Raw genomic sequence first — 26,355 nt, 5'->3', positions numbered from 1 at the left:
CATTCGCCTGCCTGGGGAGGCTCTTCCCTCCCCTCTTCACCCACTGACCCTCCCCACCCCCATGTTAGAACTCAATTCAAACTTGACTTCCTCAGGGACCCCTTTTTTCCCACAGGGTCAAATCTCCCTAGTTGGAGGGGAAAATGTGACTGCTTGTTTGCAACACTAAAGCCGCTGTGGTTTCACTCACTGTGTGTCCGATGGGACTGTCAGCTTTCTGAGCGCAGGGATCCTGTCATTCACTGCTGTTTCCCCAGTACTATGAGCAGGGCCTGGCCCATGCAGACACATCCCAGTAAATTTGATCAAAAAAAGGATGAATGCTCCATAACCAGTTTTTTATTATCGCAAAGTTCCAAAGTGATCCAAAGCTGAACCACAAAGTACAACATTCATGTAGATGCTGTTAACGCAGCTTAAACTTGCAGTTCAACAAAAGTCAGTCTATTCAGTTCAAATTAACTTCAACGTATTACAAAGAACTAAGAAGCCTAGTGGGGCCACTGTGGGAGTCAAAAGGCAAGTCCCTGCTGGGAAGGGAAGGACACGGACTTCAAGGAGGTTTCTCCCCATCCCACCTTCAGGAGCAGCAGCCACACCTCTGGGCTCTTGAAAGAACTTAGGAATCTTTATGTGGGAGACAGCAGCGCAGAGCCACAGACAAACGCTGGCCGAGGGAACAGGTTCTGCATTCTTGTCATAGGAGGCTCGGCCAAAAGGCACTGGGGCTCAGAACATGAAGTGCCGTGCTAAGGACAGGGAAGGGGTCGGCAGCCTTAGAGAACCAGCTCAGCTGGCTGCCATGGGTGTAGGCGGGCCAGGGTTTCCCAGTCCTCCTTCCTTTCCACGCCAGCCTGTGTCCCATGGGACTGGCAGCTTTTTAAGCACCCAGATGGACCGGGGTGACAGGACCTGGTGACTGGAAGGGCAGCAGTGGGTCTGGAGCATCTGGGCAGAGACCAGGCTGAACATGCTGCTGACAAGCACCCGTTGCTGTGACCTGCTCGCTGTCCACAGCACAGGGGAGTGCAGAACAGGGGGAGACTTTGCCAACAAAACGTCTGCTTTCTGACTACACTGAGCTTAATGTGAACAGGCAGAGCCTCCTGAGGGGTGGGAGGCCATCACGTCTCTGGGGGAGAGGAGGGGGCTTCGGAGCCCACTCGGGCCCGCCAGATCCAGGAGCAGGCACAGAATAAGGTGCTCAGGCAGACAGGTGTCCTGCTGCCCTTCAGGGATTTTAGTTTAAGCTCCGGTTAACCTCCTGCCGCAACTTCTGCGCAGGGCCATTCCTAGGCTCTATCTGCAGGAGACTGTCGATGTCTGCAAAGCTGGATCTGAAGTCCTGATGAGAGAGAGGCTATGAGGACCTGTAGTCCTCAGAGGAGAGAGAGGCTGTGGGTACTGTAGTCCCAAGAGGAGAAAGAGGCTGTGGGGACCTGTAGTCCCAAGAGGACAGAGAGGCTGTGGGGACCTGCAGTCCTGAGAGAAGAAAGAGGCTGTGGGTACCTGCAGTCCTGAGAGAAGAAAGAGGCTGAGAAAGAGGCTGTGGGGACCTGCAGTCCTGAGAGGAGAGAGAGGCTGTGGGGACCTGCAGTCCTGAGAGGAGAAAGAGGCTGTGGGGACCTGCAGTCCCGAGAGGACGGAGAGGCTGTGGGGACCTGTAGTCCTGAGAGAAAAAAGAGGCTGTGGGGACCTGTAGTCCTGAGAGGAGAGGCTGTGGGGACCTGCAGTCCTGAGAGGAGAGAGAGGCTGTGGGGACCTGCAGTCCTGAGAGGAGAGAGGCTGTGGGGACCTGCAGTCCTGAGAGGAGAGAGAGGCTGTGGGGACCTGCAGTCCTGAGAGAAGAAAGAGGCTGTGGGGACCTGTAGTCCTGAGAGGGGAGAGAGGCTGTGGGGACCTGCAGTCCTGAGGAGAAAGAGGCTGTGGGGACCTGTAGTCCTGAGAGGGGAGAGAGGCTGTGGGGACCTGTAGTCCCGAGAGAAGAAGAGGCTGTGGGGACCTGTAGTCCCGAGAGAAGAAGAGGCTGTGGGGACCTGCAGTCCTGAGAGATAAGACACTGGGGGGATGAAGCCTGGGCCCGGGAGACCAGGCGGGGTTGGGGACCACTGCCGAGCTGGCTTTCTGCACCCCAGGCTAGAGGCCTGTCAGGAGCACCTGGGGCCCCTGGACAAGGAGGGACGTGGCAGGCCCCACCTCACCTGGACCATGCTCTGAAAGTACCACCATGGGCACAACTGGTTGTGGCTCTTTGGTGCCTCTGGACAGGATCTCTTTACCTTGAGAGCCTTGTAGGCTTGAGCCCGGCGGTAGAACGCCTTCACGTTCTTTCTGTCCAGCCTGAGGGCTTCTGTGCAGTCCTTTACCGCCTCCTGGTACTGCTTCAGCTCCAGATGGCAGAGTGCCCTGCAGGGAAAGACCGGGCTGTCAGCTGCTCCCTCGGGGCCACTAACTCTGAGGAACGCCCTAACACTTTGTGCTGGGTGCTTCACACTTTCCTCAGTTCTCACAGCCACCCAGCCCACTTCTACAGAGCAGAGCGGCTCAGAGGAGTGAAGCGACTCCCAAGGCTTCCTCCACTACTGATGCACCGACCCGGGACTTGATCCGGGTTTGAGCAACTTGTGATCTTGACAGTGTTCAGAGCTATCGTCCACCTCATACTCCCACACTTAACTCTTTCAAGCAAGAAAAGGTTTCTGGAAACCTTCCCCTTGACAAAAAATCATCTACCTTAAGAAAAAAACACATAAATCAAAGTGTTAGTTGCTCAACCATGTCTGACTCTTTGCGACCCCAAGGACTATAACCTGCCAGGCTCCTCTGTCCATGGAATTTTCCAGGCAGGAACACTAGAGTGGGTTGCCATTCCCTTCTCTAGAGGATCTTCGCAACCCAAGGACTGAATCTGGATCTTCTGCATTGCAGGCACATTCTTTACCATCTGAGCCATCAGGAAAGCCACATAAATACTAGGCTCTAATTAATTATATGCACACTGACATGTTAGGGATGAAATGTAAAGAAGATGGATCAATAGATGGCCATAGTGACCAACCAAACTGTTGTGACAGTTGTGTAACAGTGTTACATAACACTGTTTTTAACTGAAGTTATAGTTGTTTCTATAACTTTATAAATTTAATTGGGAGTATATAGGTGTTTGATATCCAATTCTTCCAACTTATATTTTGCATCATTCTTACATTCTGCTTATTATCAGTGGGAGAGAAGTACATACTTGTGTGTATCTTTCTTATTCAATTTTAGTCCTCTTCCCCAGTGACTAAAAATGAAACACTGTTTTCAGTGGCTATGGAATATTCACTTGTCTGTATCCTAATTTATTAACTCCTTATCAGGAGACATATTTCACTATTCCCAGTTAATAATAAATGATGCTGCTATGAACATCCTTGTACATCAATCTTAGGAGGGACTGCTGACTGCTGCATCAAAAGGTACGTGCATTTGAAATTTTGACTATTACCAAAATGCTTCCCAAATAAAGCAACTAACCTTAGCAACACAGGTTTGAACTGTGCAGGTCTACTTATGTGCAGAATTTTTTTTCAGTAATACTGCGGAATTACATCATCTGCATTTGGTGGACTTTGTGAATGCGGCAGAACTCAGGTATGAGAGGCTGACTGTAAATTATATAGAGATTTTTTGACTGAGAGGAGGGTCAGTGCTCCTGACAGCTGACTTTTTCAAGGGCAACTGTACTTAAGAATAGTTACTAACAGAACCCATTTTCCTGCAACTGTACCAACCCTGGGGCTCAGCCTTTAAGTTTAGCCAATATAGAAGAAAACAGTGTCTATTTTAATGTAGTTGCTTTAAATACAGTTAAGCTGAATACTTTTTACATTTTACTTTTTATTTATTTTGGCTGTGCTGGCTCCCAGCTGTGGCACACAGAGTCCAGTTCCCTAATTAGGAATTGAACCTAGGCGCCCTGCATTGGGAGCATGGAGTCCTACCCACTGGACCACCAGGAAGCCCCCAAACTGAGCATCTTTACAGAAGATTTTTTAATCTTATGAAATAAAACGTCTCCAACTTATTTAATGACTTCTGTGGGTCGCCCTCCACCATCACCCCGTATAATACCTTCCCCACTGCAAGATAATTAACCCACATGTTGTTTTAGAACTTAATGGTTTTACTTCTTCCATTTGAAACTAATCCATTTAGATTTTATTTTAAAATAAGGAGTGACGATGGAGGTTCAAGTTTCTTTTTAATTCTTTCCAGCCAATCCAACACCATTTATTGGATAATTCCTCTTTTTCCCACAATTTATCTTATGCTAAATTCTCTTATGTTATTTTTTCCTCATGGAATTGTTACCATGGAATTATTACCATGGAATTACCATTATTCCTCATGGAATTATTATCATGGAAGAATGTAAAAAAAAATTCTAGTATTTTCATTCAGATTGCATGGAACTTATAAATTAACTTAGGAAAAGCTTCTCCTTGTATCAATTTTAAAGCAGACACAGGGATTTCCCGGGTGATCCAGTGGCTAGGATGCCACATTTCCAATGCAGGAGATCAGGGTTCGGTCCTTGATCAGGGAACTAGATCTCACATGCCACAACTAGGACCTGGTGTAGCCAAATAAATAAAAAATAAAAACTAAATTAAGGCAGCACAAATTCTGTGGCATTCTTCCCACAGAAGAGGTCCTATGTTTCAACACTTTCTTCTTGAATTTAAGCAGGTTCTGTGACTGCTCTGACCAGTGGAGCACAGGAAAGGACACAGTTTGAGTCCCACGACTAGGCCTCAGAGGTCTTGGAGCGCCTGCCTGCGCTCTGGGAACACTTGCTCTTGGAGCCTTTAGCTGCTCCTGTAAGAAGCCAACTACCCAGAGGTCACCATGCTGTGAGGAAGCTCAAGCTGGCACAAGTGAACAGACTGCCAGGAGGGGAGAAAAAAGGCTCCAGCTTGCTCTACCAGTCCCATTCCCAGCCATGTCAGTCATCCTAAGCCTGGTGCCAGATGTGTAGGAGAAACCTCTGTGCTGTGCTTAGTGTTCAGTCGTATCCAACTCTGCGACCCCATGGACTGTAGCTCACCAGTCTCCTCTGCCATGGGAATTCTCCAGGCAAGAATACTGGAATGGGTTGTCATGCCCTCTTCCAGGGGATCTTCTCAAGCCAGGGATGGAACCCACGTTTCCTGCATTGCAGGCAGATTCTTTACTGTCTGAGCCACCAGGGAAGCCCAGGAGAAGCCTTTAAACGACTCCAGTCCCAGCATCCTTCTCGTTGATCCTGAATGAGACCCTGAGTCGAAGAACTGCCTTTCCTGAACTCCTGGTTCACAAATCATGAGCAAAACAAAATGTCTGTTGTAGGCCACTAAGTTTTAGAACAGTAGGCCCTGATCTTAATTTGAACACACAAGAATTCTAAGGAAACTGACGTGTTCTCCCAATGGACTCTAGCAATTTAAAGAATAAGCCAAGTTTCTGGGAAGTAGAAGCAGCACAGTGTAAGCATCAGGTACTATTTGGTGAAGTTACATTCAGAAGTAACTGTTATAATGAATGTAACTGTTATAATGAAAATGATTCCATATGAATGCCAAAGATCATATTTAAGGTGTTAAAAATGCATAACTTTGGCCTATAAAATAACCACCTGTGGCTTTTGGTAAACCGAATATTCTGTATCCAGGGAGAAGGATTTTCATTACAAAGTAGGAGTCTGAGAGACAAGACGAATGACTGAAAAGGAACCCAAACTTTCATCTTCAGCCCGTTTTCTTAGGTAAAATGGGACCGTGACCTAACCTGAAGAATTGCTATGAGTGAGACTCTTCTGGAGGTCCATTCAGGACCTGGCAAACCGTAGGTGCCAAGTACCTAATGGTGACACCCACTCAGATGTCAATGCACAGAGAGAACCGAAGGCTAAGTTGATGCACCATACAGATGCATATGCATGAAGGAGAGCATTAAAATGGCATCTGGAATGTGGTATATTCAACCACGTGGATAGAAAATTCAGTTTTGTAACAGGTTTCAGTCTTATAAATTAAAGTTATAAAATCAATGTAATTACAACCTAAAGCTCAATGGATTGAAATTTATCAGTGAGCCCAAGGCTGAGCTAGAAGATCAAAGCTGGCAAAATAGTCAGCGATGCTCTGGTTACGAAGACTAATGAAGAGATCAGCCTACAAGGTATATTACAAAGCAATAGTAGTTAAACGGTGTGGCATGGACATATTTGCATGAAAACCAGTATTTAAACAAAACGTTGTCCTGAATGTGGTAAAAATCCAGGAAAATGGGTTAACGGAGATCTCTAGCAACATGAGGTAAGCAAGGACAGAGCCCACAGAAAGAGGAGTTAGAAGATGCTCCTGCACAAACATGGACAAATGGGCTGCAGTCCCTGATCCCGAGTGTGCCTGGTTGACTGAGGCACCCTCGGCTCCAATCAGCCAATAAAATCACAGGTCCAAAATGCCAAAATCCATGCTGTGAAACTAAAGGTTCCCTTTGTAGGTCATTTGGCAAAAAAAATGACCTTAACTGACATGAGGCTGCTTCATCTTTCTCGATACTATTCTGTGTGATCATGGAATTTCCACGTTTCACTGCAGAAATGCTAGTGATTAACCAGCAAACTGGCCAGACACTGCTGGAGTGTTAAGACAACTCATTATATGCACTATCATCCCTTTCTAAAGTCTGAAACACATTTTATCCCAAGAGTTCTGGATAAGGAGCAGTGAGCATATAGGAGATCCGAGATCTGTGAACTTAAAAGTAATGTGAGTATGTTGGCTGGGAAGGGAAAACAGACTCACAAGATTTATTAATGTTTTATAGGAAATGTTTAGAGCAGATCTGGTCCTTCGCTGAATGTTTTAAGCCTCTTGACAGTAACACGAACATATCTCACTGGAGCCAGGTTCCAATTCTATCTCCACCATTTACTGGCTGGGTGAGCTGAGGCAAAGCCCTTCCATCTGAGCCTCAGTTTGCCTGACATTAAGACAGGAATGAGCACCTACTACTAAAATCTTTGTGGGCTATTGCAGAGCAGGCACTCACACATGATGAAGGGATGCTGCAACCCTACATGGAGCAAGTCTATCTATGGGTGCCATTTTTCCAGCAGCATCTGCTCACTTTGTACCTGTTTCCCAGGCCCTCACTGCTGGCGGAAAGGATCACTGACCACTGGTGACAGCTCGGGACGAAGGCCTTTCTACAGCCCCACAAGTCTAACACCTCAGGCTCAACTAGACCCTCCCTCTTGCTCAGGTCAGGTAATTCCCTGGGTTCTACCCTGAGGCTCACAGTCTGGCAGAATTTATAACCAGAGGGTCTTAGAGAAGCCATGGGCTGAGAGTCAGGGAAGGCACAGAGGCTTTCAGACTTGTGTTGGGCTTGTGTTTGCACAGCAAGCCCAGAGCTTTTACTTACATCCTTTGCTTACCTGGTGAGTGAAAATTCTGGAATGGGCTGAAACAAAGCCCTGGCTCCCTGTGGGAAACCCCAGTTTCTACCCATTTAACAGAGTGAATGCCACTGGCAATGCCCATCTCATGGTGACCAAAGGGAATGTGAACACACGTTCTGAGATTAACACAGAGGCATACCTCATTTCACTGTGCTTCACAGATACTTTGAAGACACCAGAACTGAAGATTTGTGGCAACCCTACATTGAGCAAGTCTATCTATGGGTGCCATTTTTCCAGCAGCATTTGCTCACTTTGTACCTGTTTCACACTTTGGTCATTCTCACAATATTTCAAACTATTTCATTATTAGTATACTAGTCATAGTGATCTGTGATCAGTATTTTTGATGTTATGCCGATGACTGGTGGTTGGCAATTTGTAGCCATTAAGTTTTTAAATTAAGGCATGTAGGTTGTTTTTTTAGACATGATGCTATTGTACATTTAACAGACTACAGTACAGTGTAAACACAACTTTTTTATGCACAGGGAAACCCCAAAATTTTGTGACTCCCTTTCTCCCGATAGTCACTTTACTGCGGTGGTCTGGAGCCGACCCTGAGACAGCTTTGAGGTCTGCCTATACTGACTAAATGCCAGGATGCAGAGCCCATCAGAGTCCGAGAGAAGACTGCGGAAGAATGTCCGGTGTCCTGAAATCCCCCAGGCCAGCCGTGTGAAAGGTACCTGTTGCTGTATGTGGCGGATTCCAAGTTACTAAACCAGAGGCTCTCACTGTACTTCTCAATCGCTTGCTTATGGTTCCCCTTCTTTACAAGCTCATTGCCTTCCTCCTTCAGAGCTCTGGCTCTCTCCACATCCCCAGCAGAAGGCACTAGATACAAATTCAGAAGAGGAAAAAACCATGGAATGGGTACCCAGCTCAGCCTGAGGAGCTCTCTTGGGCAGCGCCTCTTCTAAGCCGTCTACAGCGCTCTGTCCCCCGAGGTCTCCTGCACTGTGCAAAGCGCCCTTCCTGAGTCAGGAGTTCCCCTGAGCAATGGCTTCTGGGAAATACAGAGTTTTTCATTCAGAAGAGGTTGGGGGCTCCTGATGTAGATATACTTCCACACACACAATGATATATACGCAGTAGAAAGTAACGCAGGTTGTGGCCTCAGCACTGCCGCTCAGGAGCTGAAAGCCTGTGGGACCTAATGCTTCTGGACCTCAATTTGCTCACCGGCATGTGTGGGGCAATACCTACTCCACCCTGGGCTACTGTCAGGATGAAATGGGGAGAAAACAGGAGAAAGTCCAGAGCACCGTATAAACTTAAAGCAGGAGAGTAAGTGAGGAAGTATTTAAATAAACAAGCATCTGGTTAAACAAAAGAGAAGAGCGGTGCTCTTAGGCTTCCAGAAAAGGGCAGAGGAGCCCCTACTCCTCAGCTGTTCTGGTCTGAGTCTGGCGGTATTCTCCCCAACCCACCACCTGAGCTCTGTCCCAGCCTCCAGGAGACATAAGGAGAACAAGGTGAGATCCAAATTGCTCCATGGAGCCCTGGGGCTTCACTTCACTGCATGGCCCTGATGAATTATTCCAGCCTCAGCTCCCGTATCATCTACTTTGTCGATTTTAAAAAACTTTCTTCATAAAATACTGAATATTTACGACAAGGGTAAGGTTTTAGGAATAAAACTAATACTCTTGAACTGATCCCTCATCTTAAGAAACAGAACGTTTACTAAGACCTTTGAAGTCCTATGAGCCTCTCCCCGCCGGTCAATCCACCCCTGGAGGAAACCATTTTCCTCAGTTCTGTGCCCCTGACCCTGCTCTTTTAAAAACTTTTAATTGGAGGATAATAGTTTTACAACGTTGTGTTGGTTTCTGCCATAGGAGACCATGCCCCCGCTTTTTGGGTTACTTTAACTAGACATGATAGTATCTAGAAACGATTTACTATTTACTTTGAGAACTTCAAATAAAGGAATACATAATTCTATGTACTCTACTATGACCTGGTATTCTTTTTCCCCTCAAAATCACATTCCTGGGATTTTCATACCCATAGCTGCTTCACTCTTACTCTTCCTGCTGCAATGCAACCGTTTCATCTGTTCCGTTCATAGGGACTTGGGTTATTTTGCTTTTTGGTCTTACCAACTTTTTGCTCTGAACACCTTGTACCCATCTCTTTGTGGGCACATGTACGAGGTTTTCTAGAAGCAGAGCCAGTGCGTTGCAGTGTGCACAGCATCACTGCCTCAGCTTCACCTTGACTTTGCAAGGCACCCTAGGCTGCACCATGAGATACCCCCACTACCTCATTCTCTAACTCCTTCCACTGTCTCAGCTGAAAACTCCCTTCCCCTCTTGCCTGAAGAACTTGGTTTTTAAGGTCCAGCTCAACCTGTCACCTCCATGATACTTTCCCCAACTTCCCCCAGCACCCTGCCATCAGTTCCCAATTTGAATTCCTCAAACATTACAGACTCTAAAGTACTCGTTCTCCTGTGTTTTAGGTGTCTCAGTCTCCCCTGGGCTGAGACTTTTCTGAGAGAGCCTCTCTAGGCCCCACATGGCTGTGACTTCAAAACAGCAAAATAAATAGGAGGTGCACTGAAGCCATCAAGTTCATTAGCGGCTCATGTTCTCATTCTAGGGAGTGAATGCTGCCCATGGCCAGACAGGTTTCCTGTTGGGAAGGGGAGAATCCCTGTCCTCCTGTATACCCAAGGCCAGGCTGCAGCCCTGCCCCCTGAGCCTCCCATCCTCAATACCGAGCCTGCTGGGCTGGGAGAACTCCCCTGGAGCCTTATAAGTTTCCTATCGCCCCTGCCCAGGGAAGGTCCTCTCTGTTCCATAAAGCTGAGGTCTCCTGTTTGGGGCCACCTGGCCTTGATCTCCCTTCCCTTGTTTATTCCCTTCCAGAGACTAGTAAGTGTGTGAATTCCACTGGCTATGGAGATGGAGCAGATGGATGTCAGGCTGAGCTTGTCACAAAATCTCAGGCCCTGGTCACAGGGACTAGTTAAGGGAATGGCCTGTGTTTATAGGCTAGATTATATTAAGAAAAGATGAGCCAGGGATTTTAGTGGAAGAAACCCTCTTTCTTAGGGAGCTCTCAGAAAAACAACTCTTTCTCTCCCTCTTGGTCATGAGGCACTGCATGCAGGTGTGAGGCATAGAACTGCTATGGTTCTACTGCTACCGCTTCTGTACGACTCAGGAGGGAAGACTGCCTGAAGACAAAGCTGACACATCGTAGAGAAAAGAGTGGAGAGAAGGACAGAGAAATGGGAGTCTGATGCTGCAGTGAGCTGCTGGAGCAAGCCTTGCCTGAAGGCCCTTTTTGTTATATGAGCCAATATGTTCTTTTTATTATTTTTACCACATGGAGTTTCTTGTTTCTGCAACCAAAAACATCCTAAATGATACATCTCAAATGCTGCCAAAGGAATGAGAAGGGAACAAACACGAGATAACTGGGTGCCAGGCTGGGAGTTCACTGTGCCTTACGTCACCTTAGCCTTACACCTGTGGGGTTGGCTTTCCCACTGCCCACTGCAGCGCTGAGGAGACCGTCCCTAAGGGGTTACGCTTCTTGTTTTTTCACTTTGTTTATAGGACTTTAAAAGTAACTCATCTTAAGCGAGGCCAGTTTTTATAGGATAACTCTAAAGAACGTGGCTCTGCGGAGACCGCAGCTCTCTCCGGGTGGGAAGTCACAGCTTACCTCTGCTCTTCGCGCTTGTGGTTCCTTTGGATTTGCTTTTAGATGGCTCTTTGTGGTTTTCCAAAGGCAGACACTCCCACCTCTTCTGAGATGAAACAGGCACCAAGGGGATAGAGGGCAGCTTCAGGCGCCACTCGGGCCCAAAGGAGTCCATGAGAGTTCTGGTCATTCTGGAAAGGCAGGCAGGATGACAGAAAGGTTTCCAGCTGGGTCAAGAAGGTATTCTTTCTCTCATAAGCCCAAAGGAGGTGTACAAGAGTCAGTTATCATCTTCCCCTTGTTTGAACCATCGCTTTGTACCCTTCTGACTCGCAGTAGGAAAGGAACAGGAGCCTGCTACCCATAAGGGTCTTTTCAGGTCAGCCACCATGACACTCCCTCCCTGCCTGGCCCTTGCTTGGTCACACTGTTAACTTCAAAGAGAGGGATCTGGTGCTTGTTAAGGTAATTCAACCTTACCCCCAAGGAACCACACATGTCCCCAAGAATGGACCCCATGTTTTCTTTTTTAAGGAATTATATTTACTTTTAATTGTTTGGATTGCTTTACAATATATGGTTTGATTTGTCATGTATCAACATGAATTAGCCATAGGTGTACGTAGGTCCCCTCCCTCTTGAACCTCCTTCCCACATTTTATGTTTTCTTAATCTATTTGAGCTTCCCTGGTGGCTCAGTGGTAAAGAATCTGCCTGCTAATGCAGGAGACCACAGGTTTGACCCCTGGGTCAGGAAGATCCCTTGGTGAAGGAAAACAGCAATGCACCCCAGTACCCTCACCTGGGAAATCCCATGGACAGAGGAGCCTGGCAGGCTACAGTCCACGGGGTTGCAAAAGAGTTGGACATGACTTAGTGACAAAAAAACAACAACAACTTATCTATTTACAAGGCCATGCAAACACCTGACATCTGATTAATGCTCAGAGATTTTTAAATGCAAACCCTATGTCATTCTCAAACTGTAAAACCTTTCAGTGGTTCCCACTGCATTAGGCTGGCAAGGCCTGAGACCTGGTCCCCTCCCACCGCTCCGCGCTTACCATGTGCCACACTGCCTCTCTCGATCCTCATGTTCAAGTCTTTCCCCTCCCCACCCCACCCTGGGACAAACCCCACCACTCCCCACTCCCCTCTTCGAAACTCAGCGAACATGCTGGTTTTGTTAACTGATTTCTACTACTCAGCACAGCACCTGTCACCCAGCGGGACCCAGAGGTATGTACTGAGTGAGCAGATGAAGCCAACGGCAACTTCTGCTTCTATAACCACGTTCCTGTGTTACTACGACGAAGAGCTCACAGACTGCTATCACTACAAACTCATGGTCTCTGGCTCAGCCCCCAGAGCTGTTTTCCTGATCGGTCCAGCTACTTCAAACCTCTACCCTCTTCCATCCGATGCTCCTTAATCCTCCTCCCTTGGACTTCCTCACACCCTGAACACAAACCTCCCTGCCTGGGCACACTTCCTACTTCTCTATTGCTACAGAAGAGGTGACAAGGCCAACCCCTCCCCCTGCATTGGGAATCCACTGCTCCCTGCCTCTCTCGGGCCACACTCGGCCAACACCACCCTCTCCCACACATATATCCTTTCCCTCTACCGACTCCAGCTGCCAGCATGGAGCTCCTTCTTCCTGAACAGCCCTCTGCCCCTTCACAGCCACATTCCTCTAATCCACTGCCACCTGCTTCTGACCCCAGTGGACTGACTCCATCAGAATCACCAGTGACTTCATTTTGAAACCCTCAGTGTACTTAAGCTGACTGTAACACCTGATACGAACGACGTCTTCATCCTTCTGCAAACACTCCTGCCTCCGTGACACTAAACGCTCTAAGTTTCCTCCCGCCGCACTGGCTGCTGTTCCTCTCTGTGTCCCTCAAACATCGTGATTCCGCAAAGCTCCCTGGCTCCCCCGACTCGTGGTAGTACTCCATTTTTCTCCCAGAACTTCAAGCCACCTCTAGGCTGGTGACCTTCAAATCTCTATGTTCAACCATCCAGCCGGCCTCCTTGCATCTCTAATCTCCGGCCCCATGCTGCCACCTCAGCATGTCAACCACCTGGACACCTGTTCTTCCCTTCTCCCCACCCTCCAACCACCAAAACTTGTCAAAATACTGCCTAGATGTCCCCTGAATTGGTCCCTTTCCACCGTCTCTTTTGGATCACTGCCCACCCCCTTCCTATTTTCTTCTTCATGGTCAACACAACAGGCAGCCAGCCAGCTTTTCTCTCAAATCTGCTCAGGCTGCCCCCCGGCTGAAGACCCTTTCACAATGCCTCACTGTGTTCGGATGAAGTCCAAGCCCCTGGACACCAGGGCGTGTGTGACTGGGCCTCGTCACTCGTCCTGATTTGAGCACTTCGCCTGCTGCACCACGAGCGGCGGGCTTCTCACCACTCCTCTAACACCTCGACTCATTCACGGCGCACGTGCTGCCCAGGCCCCTTGCTGGCCCCTGGCCCAGACAGCTATACACTTCTGTCTCGGCTCACCTCCTCCAAAAAGCCCTCTCTGGACCCCCCACTGGCTGTCAGGTACGTCCCACCACAGCCCTCATCACACTGCCAAAATTTGCCTGTGACTGACTGCTGTTCTCCAGGAGACTGGGAGCTCTTCGAGGGTGGGCAGAGGTCTGTCTCCTCCTCAGCCCGGGCCTGAGTGCAAAGTCTGGCACAGAAGTGGCAAATTTTGTTGAATGATAGAGACTGAGAGAAAGCACAGAGAAGATAAGTCAAGCCAGAAACGACATACTGAACAGATACCACGCAAAGAGGGGAAATGTGATCGGCTGCATGTGACTGATGAGATTAAGGACAACTGCTCAAGAGACCAGAAAGAATTTCACCTGAGGGGCCTTGTGAAGGGATCACAGTACAATACACTGAACCATAGCCACAAACCACAGCCCCTGGGGTCACAGCTGCTTGCACTGTCTTCCTTTCGCCACTCTAGGAAGCTCTCTGAAGCAAGTGGGGTCTGTATCTTTTTTTTAGCTCGGTATTTCCCACTGAATCTGGCTTAGACAGAGCTGAACTAAGTACTACTGGGTGAATACATTTCAGCATCTAGGCAAAAGAACAATAACAAAAAAACACAAAACCCCCCCACAAACTCAGTAATTCTGACTCCTTAAAAACCTGCTAAAACACGACAGCAGATCGTCCTTCCACACTTTCTGCACGTACTCATTATAAGTTTCTGAGCCTAAACCATAGGGTTTGCCCCAGAGGATGCCCAAAGCAAAGGTTCCAAGCCCATCGGAGAGGACAGGACAGGACATTCCAGAGAGACGGCCTCAGTGACTCGGGCTCACCTGCTGCTGCCTTCCAAGGCTGACGTCACGCTGTCATCAATCTGCAGCACGGTCACGTAGTCCACGTAGGCCAGAGGGTACTTCTCCAGGGCCTCATAGGCCGATGCTCGCCGCAGCAGGGGCTTCAGGCTGAAGGGAACCAGGGCCAGTGCTCTAGGACAGGAAGCAGGATGTCACTGGGCTGCTGAGTCCCCGGGGCTCCCTGCTCCCAACCTCCCACAGTTCCTTCCGGTCTGGGTCGTCAGTACATGGGAGGTCATTTCTGGCGACAGATGCTGTGAAGGCTGTCAAGTCTCAGAAGTGGGGCTTTTCAACTCAGACTGAAGTGGAGAAGGGAAGGAGGACGGAAAAACACTACTACCGGGAAATATGTGTGTGTGTGTGCATTGATTTTCATAGTTGCGATCCCTCTGAAATCAAGAATAAGTGCCTCATAGCTTTCATGCTTCTCTGTTTTCTACAGAGTGTGGCTGAGTGGGGATAACAAACAGGCTTTGGAGTCAGGTGGAGCAGTGTCTGAATTCCACCTCTGCCACTAACCACGAGACCCCAGGCACATCACTTGACCTCCACAATCCAGTGCCAGCCTGGGCAGGGTGGCAAACTTACCCCACAGAGCACTCACGAGCGCTCCACAAAGGAGAATAGCACAGGGCCTGGTACAAATCAACCGAGCAGAGGCTCCACGAGCACGCTCACCTCTCTCCTCTCCCACCCACCACCAGGGCCCGAAGCTAAGGCAATACCCCAGGATATCAGATTCCTGAGGACACATCAGATCCAAGTGCTACTTCAGTGATGACCATGAAGGCAATCTCAGACTGGCTTCAAGAAGAAGCATGAAAAACGGTTTAATATGCCCTATACCTCAGTGATGGTTACCATTTTTTCCTTTCAAGGCTATCTATTAACCACCATCCCTCTTTCTTTCCCTCTCTCCTTCTCTCACCCACATCCATCCCAGAAAAAAAAAAACCCTGAGCATGCCAGTCACTGGTCTGCAACTCTAGGTCATGCCCAGGTTCTACATCTCACAAAGACTAAAGGCCTTCCTCTAACTGACCACCCTACTCCTTTCAGCAGCAGAGATGAGGCTCCAGGGACCCAAGTCAGAGGCCACAAGGACCAAGGAGAACTTCCTATTTTCAGTGACCAGCTGACCCTGAGTGACACTCCCTAATATGAGAGGTAACTGGTGGGGCCAGAGAGCCAGAGAAGCCCAGTCTCCTCTCCCCAGCCCCCAGCACCCCAGGGGCAGCCCTGCCCGCTCACGAAGTGCAGTCCTTGATGCAGTCGATGCAGTTCCCGTCCTTCAAGTGGCAGGCTGCTCGGTTGGAGTAGAGAACACTTTCTTTTTCTGGATCTGAAGAACCTGCCCCGGAGGAAGCAGAAAATGCACAATTAACAGGTTGGGTGTTATTTATGCCTTGGGTGCCTTGGGAAATCGGGGGCGCATTCCACACCTTGAGCTCTCTGGGGTTTAGTAATGGGCAGCAGAGATGACTGTAACCCCATCGTGCATGTTGGTCTGATGGATTGGCAAGGGAGCAAGAACACCAAGCTTCCTGCTATCCACAGGGACCAAGCATCTGCTCATCTACTCAGTCATGCACTGAACTTGGTACCAGGCCAGAGATCAAAGTGAAGAGCTCAAAGAAATCCACAGTGTAACTACTTGGGGGTGTGTGTATGTGTTAATTTTATTACAAGAAGCATAAAAATCCAATAAAGAAAAAACAGAAGACAAAAATCTGATAAATGCTATGATAAATGGACTGAACAAGTGTGGGGACACAAAAAACAGACTAATTCTACCTGGTCAAATCAGAGAGGACTTCGCCAAGGAAAAGACCTCTCAGTCTGGCAGGACTATGGAGAGCTTAATCAGGGGAAGAGCTCAAGCTATCCCGTGGGGAGGGGAATTATCATAGATGTTTCCCTAAAGACCATCTTTATCCTCAGGAATCTCAGAGGCTCAAGTCCTTTATTGTGGCCATGATGACTTTCATTTTCAAAAATAATTTTTCAACCACTAGCAGGGGCCATAATGAAAATAAAACATGGAAACTATCAAGTGTTGACCCAGTGATTCCATTCCCAGAAGAACAGAAAACAAGTTCTCCTTTGAAAGTGGTAAAACATATAGACAACAGTATAATAGGTACTTGCTATCTATCACTAAACTCAGCATATGTTTTATTAATATTTGCTTCCCACCTTTTTGGGGTCTTTTTGTTCATTTATTTTTGGCTGCATACCAACCCCAGATGAAGCCTGTGCCCCCTGCAGTGGAAGCAGGGAGGCTTAACCACTGGACCACCAGGGAAGTCCTCTCACCTTTTTGGTTTCACTATGACTAAATAGCTCTACTCTCTCCCCTCTGCCCCATCCCCAGGTCCCCCAAAGTTGCCACAGTCCTAAAGTGGGTATGTCACATTCTCACGTGTGTCCGTCTTTATTATATAGGTATTCACAGGCAAGACACAATATCCTTTAAATAACTTTTCCCAAGTGGCGTCATATCGCCTCTCCTTCTGCAGCTTGCCTTCTTTGCTAATTATGTTACCACATTGATGCAAAACCTGCTTCATTCAATACCAAACATAATAAAATTATCTTGTCTTCCCTTTTGTTGCCAGACCCCAAGGGAGACAGCAAAGTATAGAGATAAGTAAAAGACATCCTGGCCCTCGAGGAGCAAGCTCAAGTATTCAAACCTTGCTACCCATCTCAAGTCACTGGAGCATGGTTGCTCAGCAAACAGCAGTGGTGTGGCAGAAATGACATCAGATCCCCAAATCCAGCCTGTGACCCTGCGCAAGTCATTCAATCCCCTCTGATCACATGTGCCTACCTATCAGATGAAGACGATATTTCACAGACTGGCTGGAAGGTTCACTGTGTTAGGTTGCTCCCTGCTCTCCTTTCAAGATCAGGGAAATTGATCAGAGAAATCAAGGAACTTGCCCATAAATTACCTAGAAAATTAGTAGCAGGATCAGAACCAAATTCTGGTCCCCTGCTGAACTGAGAAGACATATCAGTATGGCTCTTCTTCGGGCCTAGAATAAATCCCTACAAAAAAGCCAAGTTTTTCCAGGCAGCTGGGGTAGGATACAAAAAAAAAAAAAAAAAGCAACTTTAACAAGTTGAGATGAGGAGGTGGGCCTACAGAGAAAGGTTCTAGGAAAAAAAAAACAAAGGGGGGGGGGGGGAGGCAGCAAAAGAGTGGCTTGAAACTGCAAAAATTCAAACAAAATCGACTGGAATTAGCAAAGGATTTGGGAAGAAGTCCAGCAAAATGATTAAAAACTTGGACTTGGGAATTGGAGAAACCCCTGTTCAAATTCTGCCTCTGATTTCAGTGTGTCACCCCAGAAGAAGGGATTTAAGTCTTCTGGAACCCTCATCTATAAAGCATCTTACCCATAAGTTAGTGGGAAGATACAAAAAAGGGAGAAAGCCTATCATGTCTAGCAAGTACTCAACAAATGCTAGCCAAGGAAATGAGAAGGAAAGCAATGGGAAAGAGGGACTACAGAAAAGGAATTCTACTGAGGCTCTGGGATAAGCCACTTCAGAGAGGCCTTGGGCAGAGGGCTTTGTTGGCTGAACTGAGCCAGAGGCTGGGAAGACTGGTAAAAACAAGTTATTCCTCTGCTGAAAACTCTCCAGCAGCTTCCTATTAGGGAATAAAATCCAAACTCCTTCCCATGAACTACCGTGTAAAATGCCTGTCTTTGTAACTGATGAAGTCTTGGTACTCCCTCCATTGGCTCCCATATGCTCTGGGTCCTGACACCAGGGTACTGCTGTCTGGGGCCTTTGTTAATTACGGCCTTCTTCGCCTGAGGTGCTCAGCACAAAATTTCATGCAGCTGGCTTCTTCTGACCATTCAGGTATCACCTCAAATGTCACTTCTTCAAAGAAGTTGTCCTTTACCTTCCATTTCTTCATAAAAGAACTCCCTAGTCAAATCTACCACACCACCACATTTGTCTTCTTCACAGCCCAGATCATTTCCCCATAGTTCTTGTTTAATATTATCTTAACACATTATTGACTAGAGATGTACTAATATGTTTCTTGTTGAAAGTCCAAAGTGTTAGCTGCTCAGCTGTGTCCAACTCTTTGCGACCCATGGACTGTAGCCCACCAGGCTCTTCTGTCCATGGAATTATCCAGGCAAGAATACTGGAATGGGTTGCCATGTCCTATTCCAGGGGATCTTCTCTCAGGGATGGAACCTGGGTCTCCTGCATTGCAGGCAGATTCTTTACCATCTGAGCCACCAGGGAAGCCCATGTTTCTTGTTACACAAACATTACTGACCAAAAACATCAATATCACTTACAGAACAAAGGACCAGCCACAGGTGTTTCTGCAAAAATCCCCCAGTTAATGAATTAAGATCACATCTGGGGCCTCCGCATTAACAAGAAAAAAATGCCCCTGGACAGAAAGGACTTTCTACACTCATCACATACAGTTGCTTAACAATGTTAATTAAAGCGTGTACAGTTGAGGAAAATGAGAGTTGCCTCAGGGATCAGAATGAGGCTTGAATATTAGAATGGGGTCCAACAAGACAGTTAAAAAGCAGGCAATCTATCAGGTGTCACAATCAAAAGAAGAAAAAATAAAATGCGTTGGTAAGGATGCTGAGCACTTGGAATTATTGTGCCCTGTGGGTGGGAATGTAAAATGGTACAGTTATTACTGAAAACAGTTTGGAGGCCCCTCCTTTCCTGCAAATTAAAAATACAATTAGGATCTAATCCAGCAATCCCACTTCTGGGTATATATTCCAATAAAATTAAAGCAGGATCTTGGGAGATTCTTGCACATTCATGTTCATCATAGCCAAGAGGTGAAAACAATTCAAATGTCCATTAACGGATGAATGGATAAAGACAATATGGTGTATCTACACGATGGAATTATCAGGCAAACTTAAAAATGAACGAAAGCCTGTCACATGCTACAACGCAGTTTATAATGTCAAAGATATTATTCGGTCACAAAAGACAAAGATTGTATTATCCCATTCATTTTAAATACCTAAAGTAGTAAAAATCATTGACACAGAAAAAAAAAGGTGGCTACCACGGGCGGAGGGGGTAATCAGAGTTTAGTGGGTACGGCGTTTCCGTGCTGCAAGATGAGAAAGTTCCAGAGATCTGTTGCACGACAATGTTACAAGAGATGAAGTTTGATGTCGTTTTTTACCACCATAAAAAGTGATAAAAGATCTATTAACATGAAAATGTGTCTCTGTTATGTCATTAAGTAAAAAAGGGCCAGTAATAAAGCCACGTTACAATAATAATAAAAGCGGAAAGAAAGGCCAAGGAACTTTCTCGTAGGATGCCCAAGGTGGGGGAGGGGGGAAGTAATGGGCAAGTGCTGGGAAGACCCGGTGGGCCGGTCAGCTGCGGGGTAAACGGAAGCCCCAGGCCGAGAGGGCCAGAGCGGGGTACGGGTAGCTGGGGTCGGGGGAAGCGAGAAGGGGAAGCAGGCCTGGCGGAGAAACGGGGGTGCGGGGGGCCGGGGTCGCACCTTGTTCCTGCAACATCCGCAGCGCGCGGCTGTAGAGTGTGGCGGCCTCGGCGAACTGGCCGTTGCGGAAGCTCTGGTTGCCGGTGGTGCGGAGCTCCTCCACTGATGCCGGGGGTATAGGGGCCATCCTGGCGCTGGGCCGGTAAACTCGGGGTGGGGGGGGGGCGCTACAGTTCCCGGCGCCAAGACCGGTGCAACGCCACCCGGGCGGAAGGTGCGAGTAGCCGTGCCGGCCGGCTACCCCGGCGGGGAGTGGGCGTGGCGTGGCAAGGGCGGGGCCTGCGCGGACCGGAGGCGCCTAGTGCCCCGCCCTCCACGCACGCTCAGTTGGGTACCAGCGCGCAGGGAGTTTGCAGCAGCGCTGGGCATCTTGGCGTGGTATCAAGAACCCTGCAGGTGAAACTCTTAACAGGTCACTCACTGCTCGCCTAGGGTGTACATTCTACTGGGGCCTGACATTCAATTACCTCATGTGCACATGAAGACGATAATTTCATTAATGTGATAGTGCTCTAAGGAAAACAGTAACGCCATAGAAGGTGACCACGTGGAGACTTTTTAAGTAAGAGGGATGGGAAGGCATCTCCCAGAGACTAGTAATTGAGCTGAGACCTGAGAATATAGTAGGGAATGCTGTTTCAGACGGAGGGTTAGCAAGTGCAGAGGCACCTGGGCTGGAAACTGGCACCTAGTTATCTATAGATACTGATTTTATAAATGAATGGACTGATAGGTTGATGTAAATCGCTGAGGGAAATGGGCTCGTCATCAGCCTCCTCTGACTTCATTCTATGTCCCACTTACTACTCCATTTTTTTTTTAAAGCTGCTTGTTGCTACCTGTGCACATTATGCTGTTTCCCTTGCTTCCTAACCTTTGCTTATGCTCTCTTCTTCCTGGGATTCTTTTCCAAACACTATTTTTTCCTCTTGCCTAATTCTCACTGAGCCAAAAGTCAACTCAAACATCATCTCCTTTATAATCTCCCTCCTCTGCTCCTATTGCTCTCAGGTTTTATTCCTAATTTAGCTCTTATTCTGTGATTGTCGGTTGATGAAAATTCATCAATAGTCAATCTAATAAAGAAGTGGAAAATTTTACTTGAGCCAAGTTGGAGGATTGTAACCTGGGACCACCATCTCAGTTCTGAAAACTGTTCCAGACATTAGAAGTCAGGGCACAGTTATGTAAGTTTTTTGAGACAGAAGGCAACTATCATCGTGACCCCTTACAAGATCAAGAAGGAATGTTATCCTTTAAGAGAGTCTCTTGATGCTAGCAGAATGTTGCTCTTTATGGTTGAGCAGGTGTTTCTACCAATGGGGAGGTTTGGTTGATGTGTAATGCAGATACATAATGCACAGTAGAGGGGACAGAGGAGGCCAAAGGGCAGAGAAAAACGTTTAGTTCAAGTTTTTCTTCTCCTGGGACCTCCTTGGTGGTCCAGTGGTTAAGACTCCGTGCTTCTAACGCAGAGGGCGTGGGTTAGATTCCTGGTCCAGAAATTAAACTCCCACATGCTGTGTAGCACAGCAAAAAAAAGAAAAAAAACCACAATTCTTGTCTTGCCATAATATATGTATTTTATTTCACATCAGTTTACAGTGTTTCTTAGACTGTGAGGTCTTTAAAGGCAGTGAGTAGGTCTTATCTCTCCCCAGGCCCTGTAAGATCTGGCACGCAACATGCACTTACAAAGTTTCGTCAACAAAAACCTAGTCTCTGCTGTCAGGTATTTAGTTACACAATTGATGGTTAGGGACAGCAATTCCTGCACAACCGAATCCGTGTGTACCTTTAGTTGCCCCTCTTTGTCTGAGGTTCTGCATCCTGGGATCTAAACAACCTCAAATTGTGTAACACTGTGCTGCTAAGTCACTTCAGTCGAGTTCGACTCTGTGCGACCCCATAGACGGCAGCCCACCAGGCTCCCCCGTCCCTGGGATTCTCCAGGCAAGAACACTGGAGTGAGTTGCCATTTCCTTCTCCAATGCATGAAAGTGAAACATGAAAGTGAAGTCGCTCAGTCGTGTCCGACTCTTAGCGACCCCATGGACTGCAGCCTACCAGGCTCCTCCGTCCATGGGATTTTCCAGGCAAGAGTACTGGAGTGGGCTGCCACTGCCTTCTCCGTAACACTGTAGCACACATTTGTTTTTAAAAATCCACATGGACCCATGCAGCTAAAACCCATGCTCTTTAAAGGGTCAACTATAATTATTTGTGTAAATTCATAACCCAACCAGACCTTAAACTTTCTGAGGGCTGGGTAGCCCTTTCATCTGAATCCCCTCAGTCCAGCATAAGCCCAATACAAAAGCAAAGAAAGAACACTTAGTGTGGCAGGGAAACCAGATCACTCATACACACATACACACAAATGGTAACTACTCAACAACCTCCATTTTTTACTTTCATAATTTTGCCTGAGATTCTCTGGGCCTAGAAAATGAATCAAGATTTCTCTACAGCAATCACAATAATCTCATTCTTTTACCAATGATTGGGCAAGGAGTGAGCATGTGACCCTGATCTAGCCAATGAGACAGAAGGATGTATGCTGGGTGCTTATGGGAAAGGTTTCCTTCCCAGGTAAGAGATACAGGACTTCAAATAGCCTTTTTTTGCTGTTTTTCTGTTGGGTTAAGGATATGACACCTGGAGTTGTGGCAGCCATTTTGCATCTGAGTCAATAAGCACAAGGACGAAAAGCCAACATGCTGAATTGGGCCGGGGGGGGTGGGGTGGGGTGGGGGGGGAATGATGAAATCGACCTTGTTGTGTCAATCAACCCTACAACCAACTCCTGGACTTCTTAGTAAAAAACAAGAAATGTGATATGGTTGGGCCACTCAAATGGCTGTTCTCTTGTTCTCTGTATATCCCCTGGCCAAACAGAGCCTGCTTCACCTAACACCCTACTTACATGACTGACCTTCCTATGTACCTGTCCCAAGCCCCAGCTAATGACAGCTTACCAAAGGGGTGGTGAGTGGCTAGCACCTTTGCTGGTTTCCTTGGTAACTAATGAGCCCACCTGAGATCAATTCCTCTATAACTGATAATTCCCCGTTTCCCATTTGGGGAGCAAAGACTGCCACTGTGTCCTGGCTGCAATGCACTGCACATGGGGTTTTGTAGATGGCATACCAGAGGCTGCTTTGAGTAACTTTCTCTACAAGCAAACTGGGATTTTTCCATTTTCTTAATACTCATTGATGGTGGTAGCAACTGAGGATTTATGAATTTCCATACCTGTTTATGAGTTTCCATAGGAGTTGTGAGTGGAGCCTAAGCTTTGACTCTCATGCCCAAGGAGAGGGTCCAAGTGGTTGTCCAGTTTGTTAGTGCAGGCTCTGGAATTCTATCCTGGAAAAGGAAATGGCACCCCACTCCAGTATTCGTGCCTAGAAAATCCCATGGACAGAGGAGCGTGGTGGACTATCCATCTGGATTTAAATCCCCAAACCGATACTTTTAGCTATGTGAGCTCACCTCTCCGGCCTTATGAGCGTAATATTACCTACCATAAAGTTTTAAAACTACTAAGTGAGTTAGTGGTAGTAGTAGTAATTTAGTCGCTAAGTTGTGTCCGACTCTTGTGACCCCATAGACAGTAGCCTGCCAGGCTCCTCTGTCCCTGGGATTCTCCAGGTAAGAATACTGGAGTGGGTTTCCATTTTCAGTTAGTAGTAGAGTATCGAGAACATGATAAGCAGTGGAAAATAATAGATAAGACTGGGATAGTTACAGCCTTGATATAAGGATTAAATAATATAAAATGGCAAGTACATGGTAAAAGCTTAATGTGTGCTAAATCGCTTCAGTCGTGTCCAGCTCTTTGTGACTCTATGGATTGTAGCTTGCCGGGCTCCCATGGTCATGGGATTCTCCAAGCAGGACTACTGGAGTGGGTTGCCATTCGCTCCTTCAGAGGATCTTCACCCAGAGATGTAACCCGAGTCTCTCATGTCTCCTGCACTGGCAGGCAGGGTTTTTTTTTTTTTTTACCACTAGCGCCACCTGGGAAGCTCCAAGGGCTTAATAAACCTTGGCTATTTTTATGTTCACAAGCTGACTCAAAGGTAAGGCTCTTACGAGGGTGGGGCAGTTTGCAGGCTGATGCTCCGTGACATCCAAGGAGACGTTATGCACGGTCCAGCGTCCACCTGGAACAAGAATTCAACCACCGAAGAACGGCAGAAAACCACAAATAGCTCCAGGGATACCGGCAGCAGCGCTTCCCACCAACAGTGTAAACTTGGCTGGTTAAGAATTGACAGTTTTTTATTAAGCCGGTTCTTCGCAGGACGTCTCAGTATCTGTGTCTGAGAAACGAGGTGGGCAGGGCCCGAGGCAGAGATGAGTTCTCGGGTCTCAGACCGAGTTTCTTGGGCGAAGTGTCGCAGAGAGACAAGGACACCAAAGCTCGAGACCTGACTAAAACTTCCTCCCGGGAGGAGCCTCCACGGTTCTGCGGTTCTGGGTCCGCGCCCCAGCGCACCACGTGACTGGTGTCAGCACCACGTGACCCGGGGCCAGCCCTCGCGGCCCCGCCCAGCTCCCGCGCAGCACGCGGCTTCCGGTAGGGGCGGAAAGCGGAAGTGTGGGAGGGTCTGCTGGGCGGGATCGAGGAGGTCCCGGGGGAGGATGGAGCAGTGAACGGGTCTGGGCGGCTGCTGGCAGCGCCATGGAGACGGTGCAGCTTAGGAACCCGCCGCGCCGGTGAGGGGCCGCTGGCTAAGAAGAAGGGGGTGGAGGGAGGGAAAGACGGGGACTGGCGGAGGGGATACCCGGGCGTGCGAGCCCCCTTGGAGGGGACGGACCTGCGGGGCGAGGTGATCCGGCTGAAGGGGCACCTGCTGAATGGGGAACCTCTGGCCGGTGGGGGGTCCGGCCACGGGGGATAAACGTGGGGCTGGTTAGAGAGATCGCTTGCCGAGGCGAACATCCTGGCGGAAGGTGGGGGACAGGTGGGGAGGGCAGCTGCTGGGGGGCTGGAGACAAGTTAGGAGAGCACCTGCTGAGGGAGGGGACCGCTGGGTGAAGCCTGTCCTAGAAGGGACTCACTAAGTTAGGATGCTGAAGCCAGATGGGGACCTACGAGGGGGGTCTGGCTAAGGGGTGGGTCGGGAACTAGCAGAGAGGAGAGCTGGGCAGACTTTTCTAAGGGAGGGAGTCCCACCAGAGGTGCAGTGGGGAGGGTCTGTTGAGGGGAGAAGCTTTGCTGCCTGAGGCCGGAGGTGTGCCGTACAAGGTGGACGGTCTAGTAAGGGAGGCTTCGTGCAGGGCAGCGATTTAGATGTTTTTGGTAGTGTTCCCTCTCTAGATGATGGCATCTTTCCTTCCTGATATCCAGGATCTTCCTAATCTTCCTCACTCCCACACTGGGAGGTAGATAGAGAAATAAGAGACTGTTTGCAAGATGGGCAAATTGAGGCCCAGAAGAGTTGAGAGACAGTCGTGTGTGTTCCGTTTTTTTTTGCTCTAGGTCTGGCTCACTGGACTCAGCCAGACTGTGCCCTTTATTCAGGTCTCTATTGTTTTGTATCAGCTCCAAATCCTACTGCTCCCTGGAATTGTTTTAAGTCAAGATCAGGGGGAGTGGTTGGTCCTAGATAGTCTGACCTCCTGAGTTGGTTGCAGTTGTATCAGTGATTTGCTCTGTGGACCCCCGGGGGTTTTCAATCACACTGCCACATCTGGAAAAAAATGGAGAGTACAGCTTGAGGTGCCACGAAGTTTGCTTCAATTTCACAGAGCCCTCTGACTTCCTGTAGCAGAATGAGCTCTAAAGTAGGAAGTGTTCAGTGTGTGGGAGTGCGGGGCAATGGAGAGGTGAAGGAAAGGGTTTCACAGCTGGGCCTGTGCCCTTGGCTTTTTTTGAAATGCACAAACACTGCAGAAGGCAAATAGCTGGTTGGGATGGACTCGTAAGTCACCCTACTGTAGTGCACCGAGTCTGAAATACAGTGGTTATTGCATGCATCTAGCACTTACTGGGTGCCAGACGTTATTCTCAGGTTTCCCTGGTGGCTCAGAGGTTAAAGCGTCTGCCTCCAATGAGGTAGACCCGGGTTTGATCCCTGGGTCGGGAAGATCCCCTGGAGAAGGAAATGGTAACCCACTCGAGTATTCTTGCCTGGAGAATCCCATGGACGGAGAAGCCTGGTAGGCTACAGTCCACAGAGTCGCAAAGAGTCGGACACGACTGAGCGACTTCACCTTCACCTTCACCTTCAGATGTTACTCTCGGTGCTTTCCGTGTCTGTCATTGAACCATATGAATT

General features: G+C 48.1%; 2 protein-coding genes across 9 annotated transcripts in view; one reads left to right on the top strand and one right to left on the bottom strand.

Annotated features, from left to right (window-relative positions):
- Positions 1-317: 317 nt before the first annotated feature.
- On the bottom strand, positions 318-20,319 carry TOMM34 (translocase of outer mitochondrial membrane 34). 4 transcript variants are annotated; one of them, XM_086331660.1, is made up of 7 exons: positions 20,066-20,319; positions 15,778-15,877; positions 14,506-14,658; positions 11,180-11,349; positions 8,185-8,332; positions 2,280-2,406; positions 318-1,378 (listed from the first exon to the last, which is right to left on the bottom strand). In XM_086331660.1, the coding sequence occupies exons 1-7, from the start codon at positions 20,190-20,192 to the stop codon at positions 1,361-1,363; spliced, it is 843 nt and encodes a 280-aa protein (XP_086187786.1). In that variant the 5' UTR covers positions 20,193-20,319; the 3' UTR covers positions 318-1,360. The 4 variants fall into 4 exon arrangements, 2 of the variants coding, with proteins under 2 accessions (XP_086187786.1, XP_086187784.1); XM_086331658.1 differs by having other exon boundaries at positions 318-1,345; XR_015138979.1 differs by lacking the exon at positions 8,185-8,332.
- A 2,288-nt stretch (positions 20,320-22,607) lies between these two features.
- The window catches only part of STK4 (serine/threonine kinase 4), a 92,415-nt gene continuing 88,667 nt past the window's right edge, over positions 22,608-26,355 (top strand). For 2 of the 5 annotated variants that reach the window (XM_086331653.1, XM_086331657.1), the window contains exon 1: positions 24,687-24,790. In XM_086331653.1, the coding sequence (XP_086187779.1) occupies positions 24,756-24,790 (35 nt within the window). In that variant the 5' untranslated portion in view covers positions 24,687-24,755. Of the gene's footprint in view, positions 22,658-24,243; positions 24,651-24,686; positions 24,904-26,355 lie in introns of those variants that run through there. The other 3 variants (XM_086331654.1, XM_086331655.1, XM_086331656.1) reach the window with 3 other exon arrangements.

The sequence above is a fragment of the Bos grunniens genome, chromosome 13 (genome assembly GCF_055505025.1).
Source record: "Bos grunniens cultivar Pamir isolate PY7600 chromosome 13, Bosgru_T2T1.0, whole genome shotgun sequence".
Classification (NCBI taxonomy): domain Eukaryota; kingdom Metazoa; phylum Chordata; class Mammalia; order Artiodactyla; family Bovidae; genus Bos; species Bos grunniens.
Note: the sequence above shows the minus strand (reverse complement) of the source record. Positions and strands in the feature narration are given on the sequence as shown.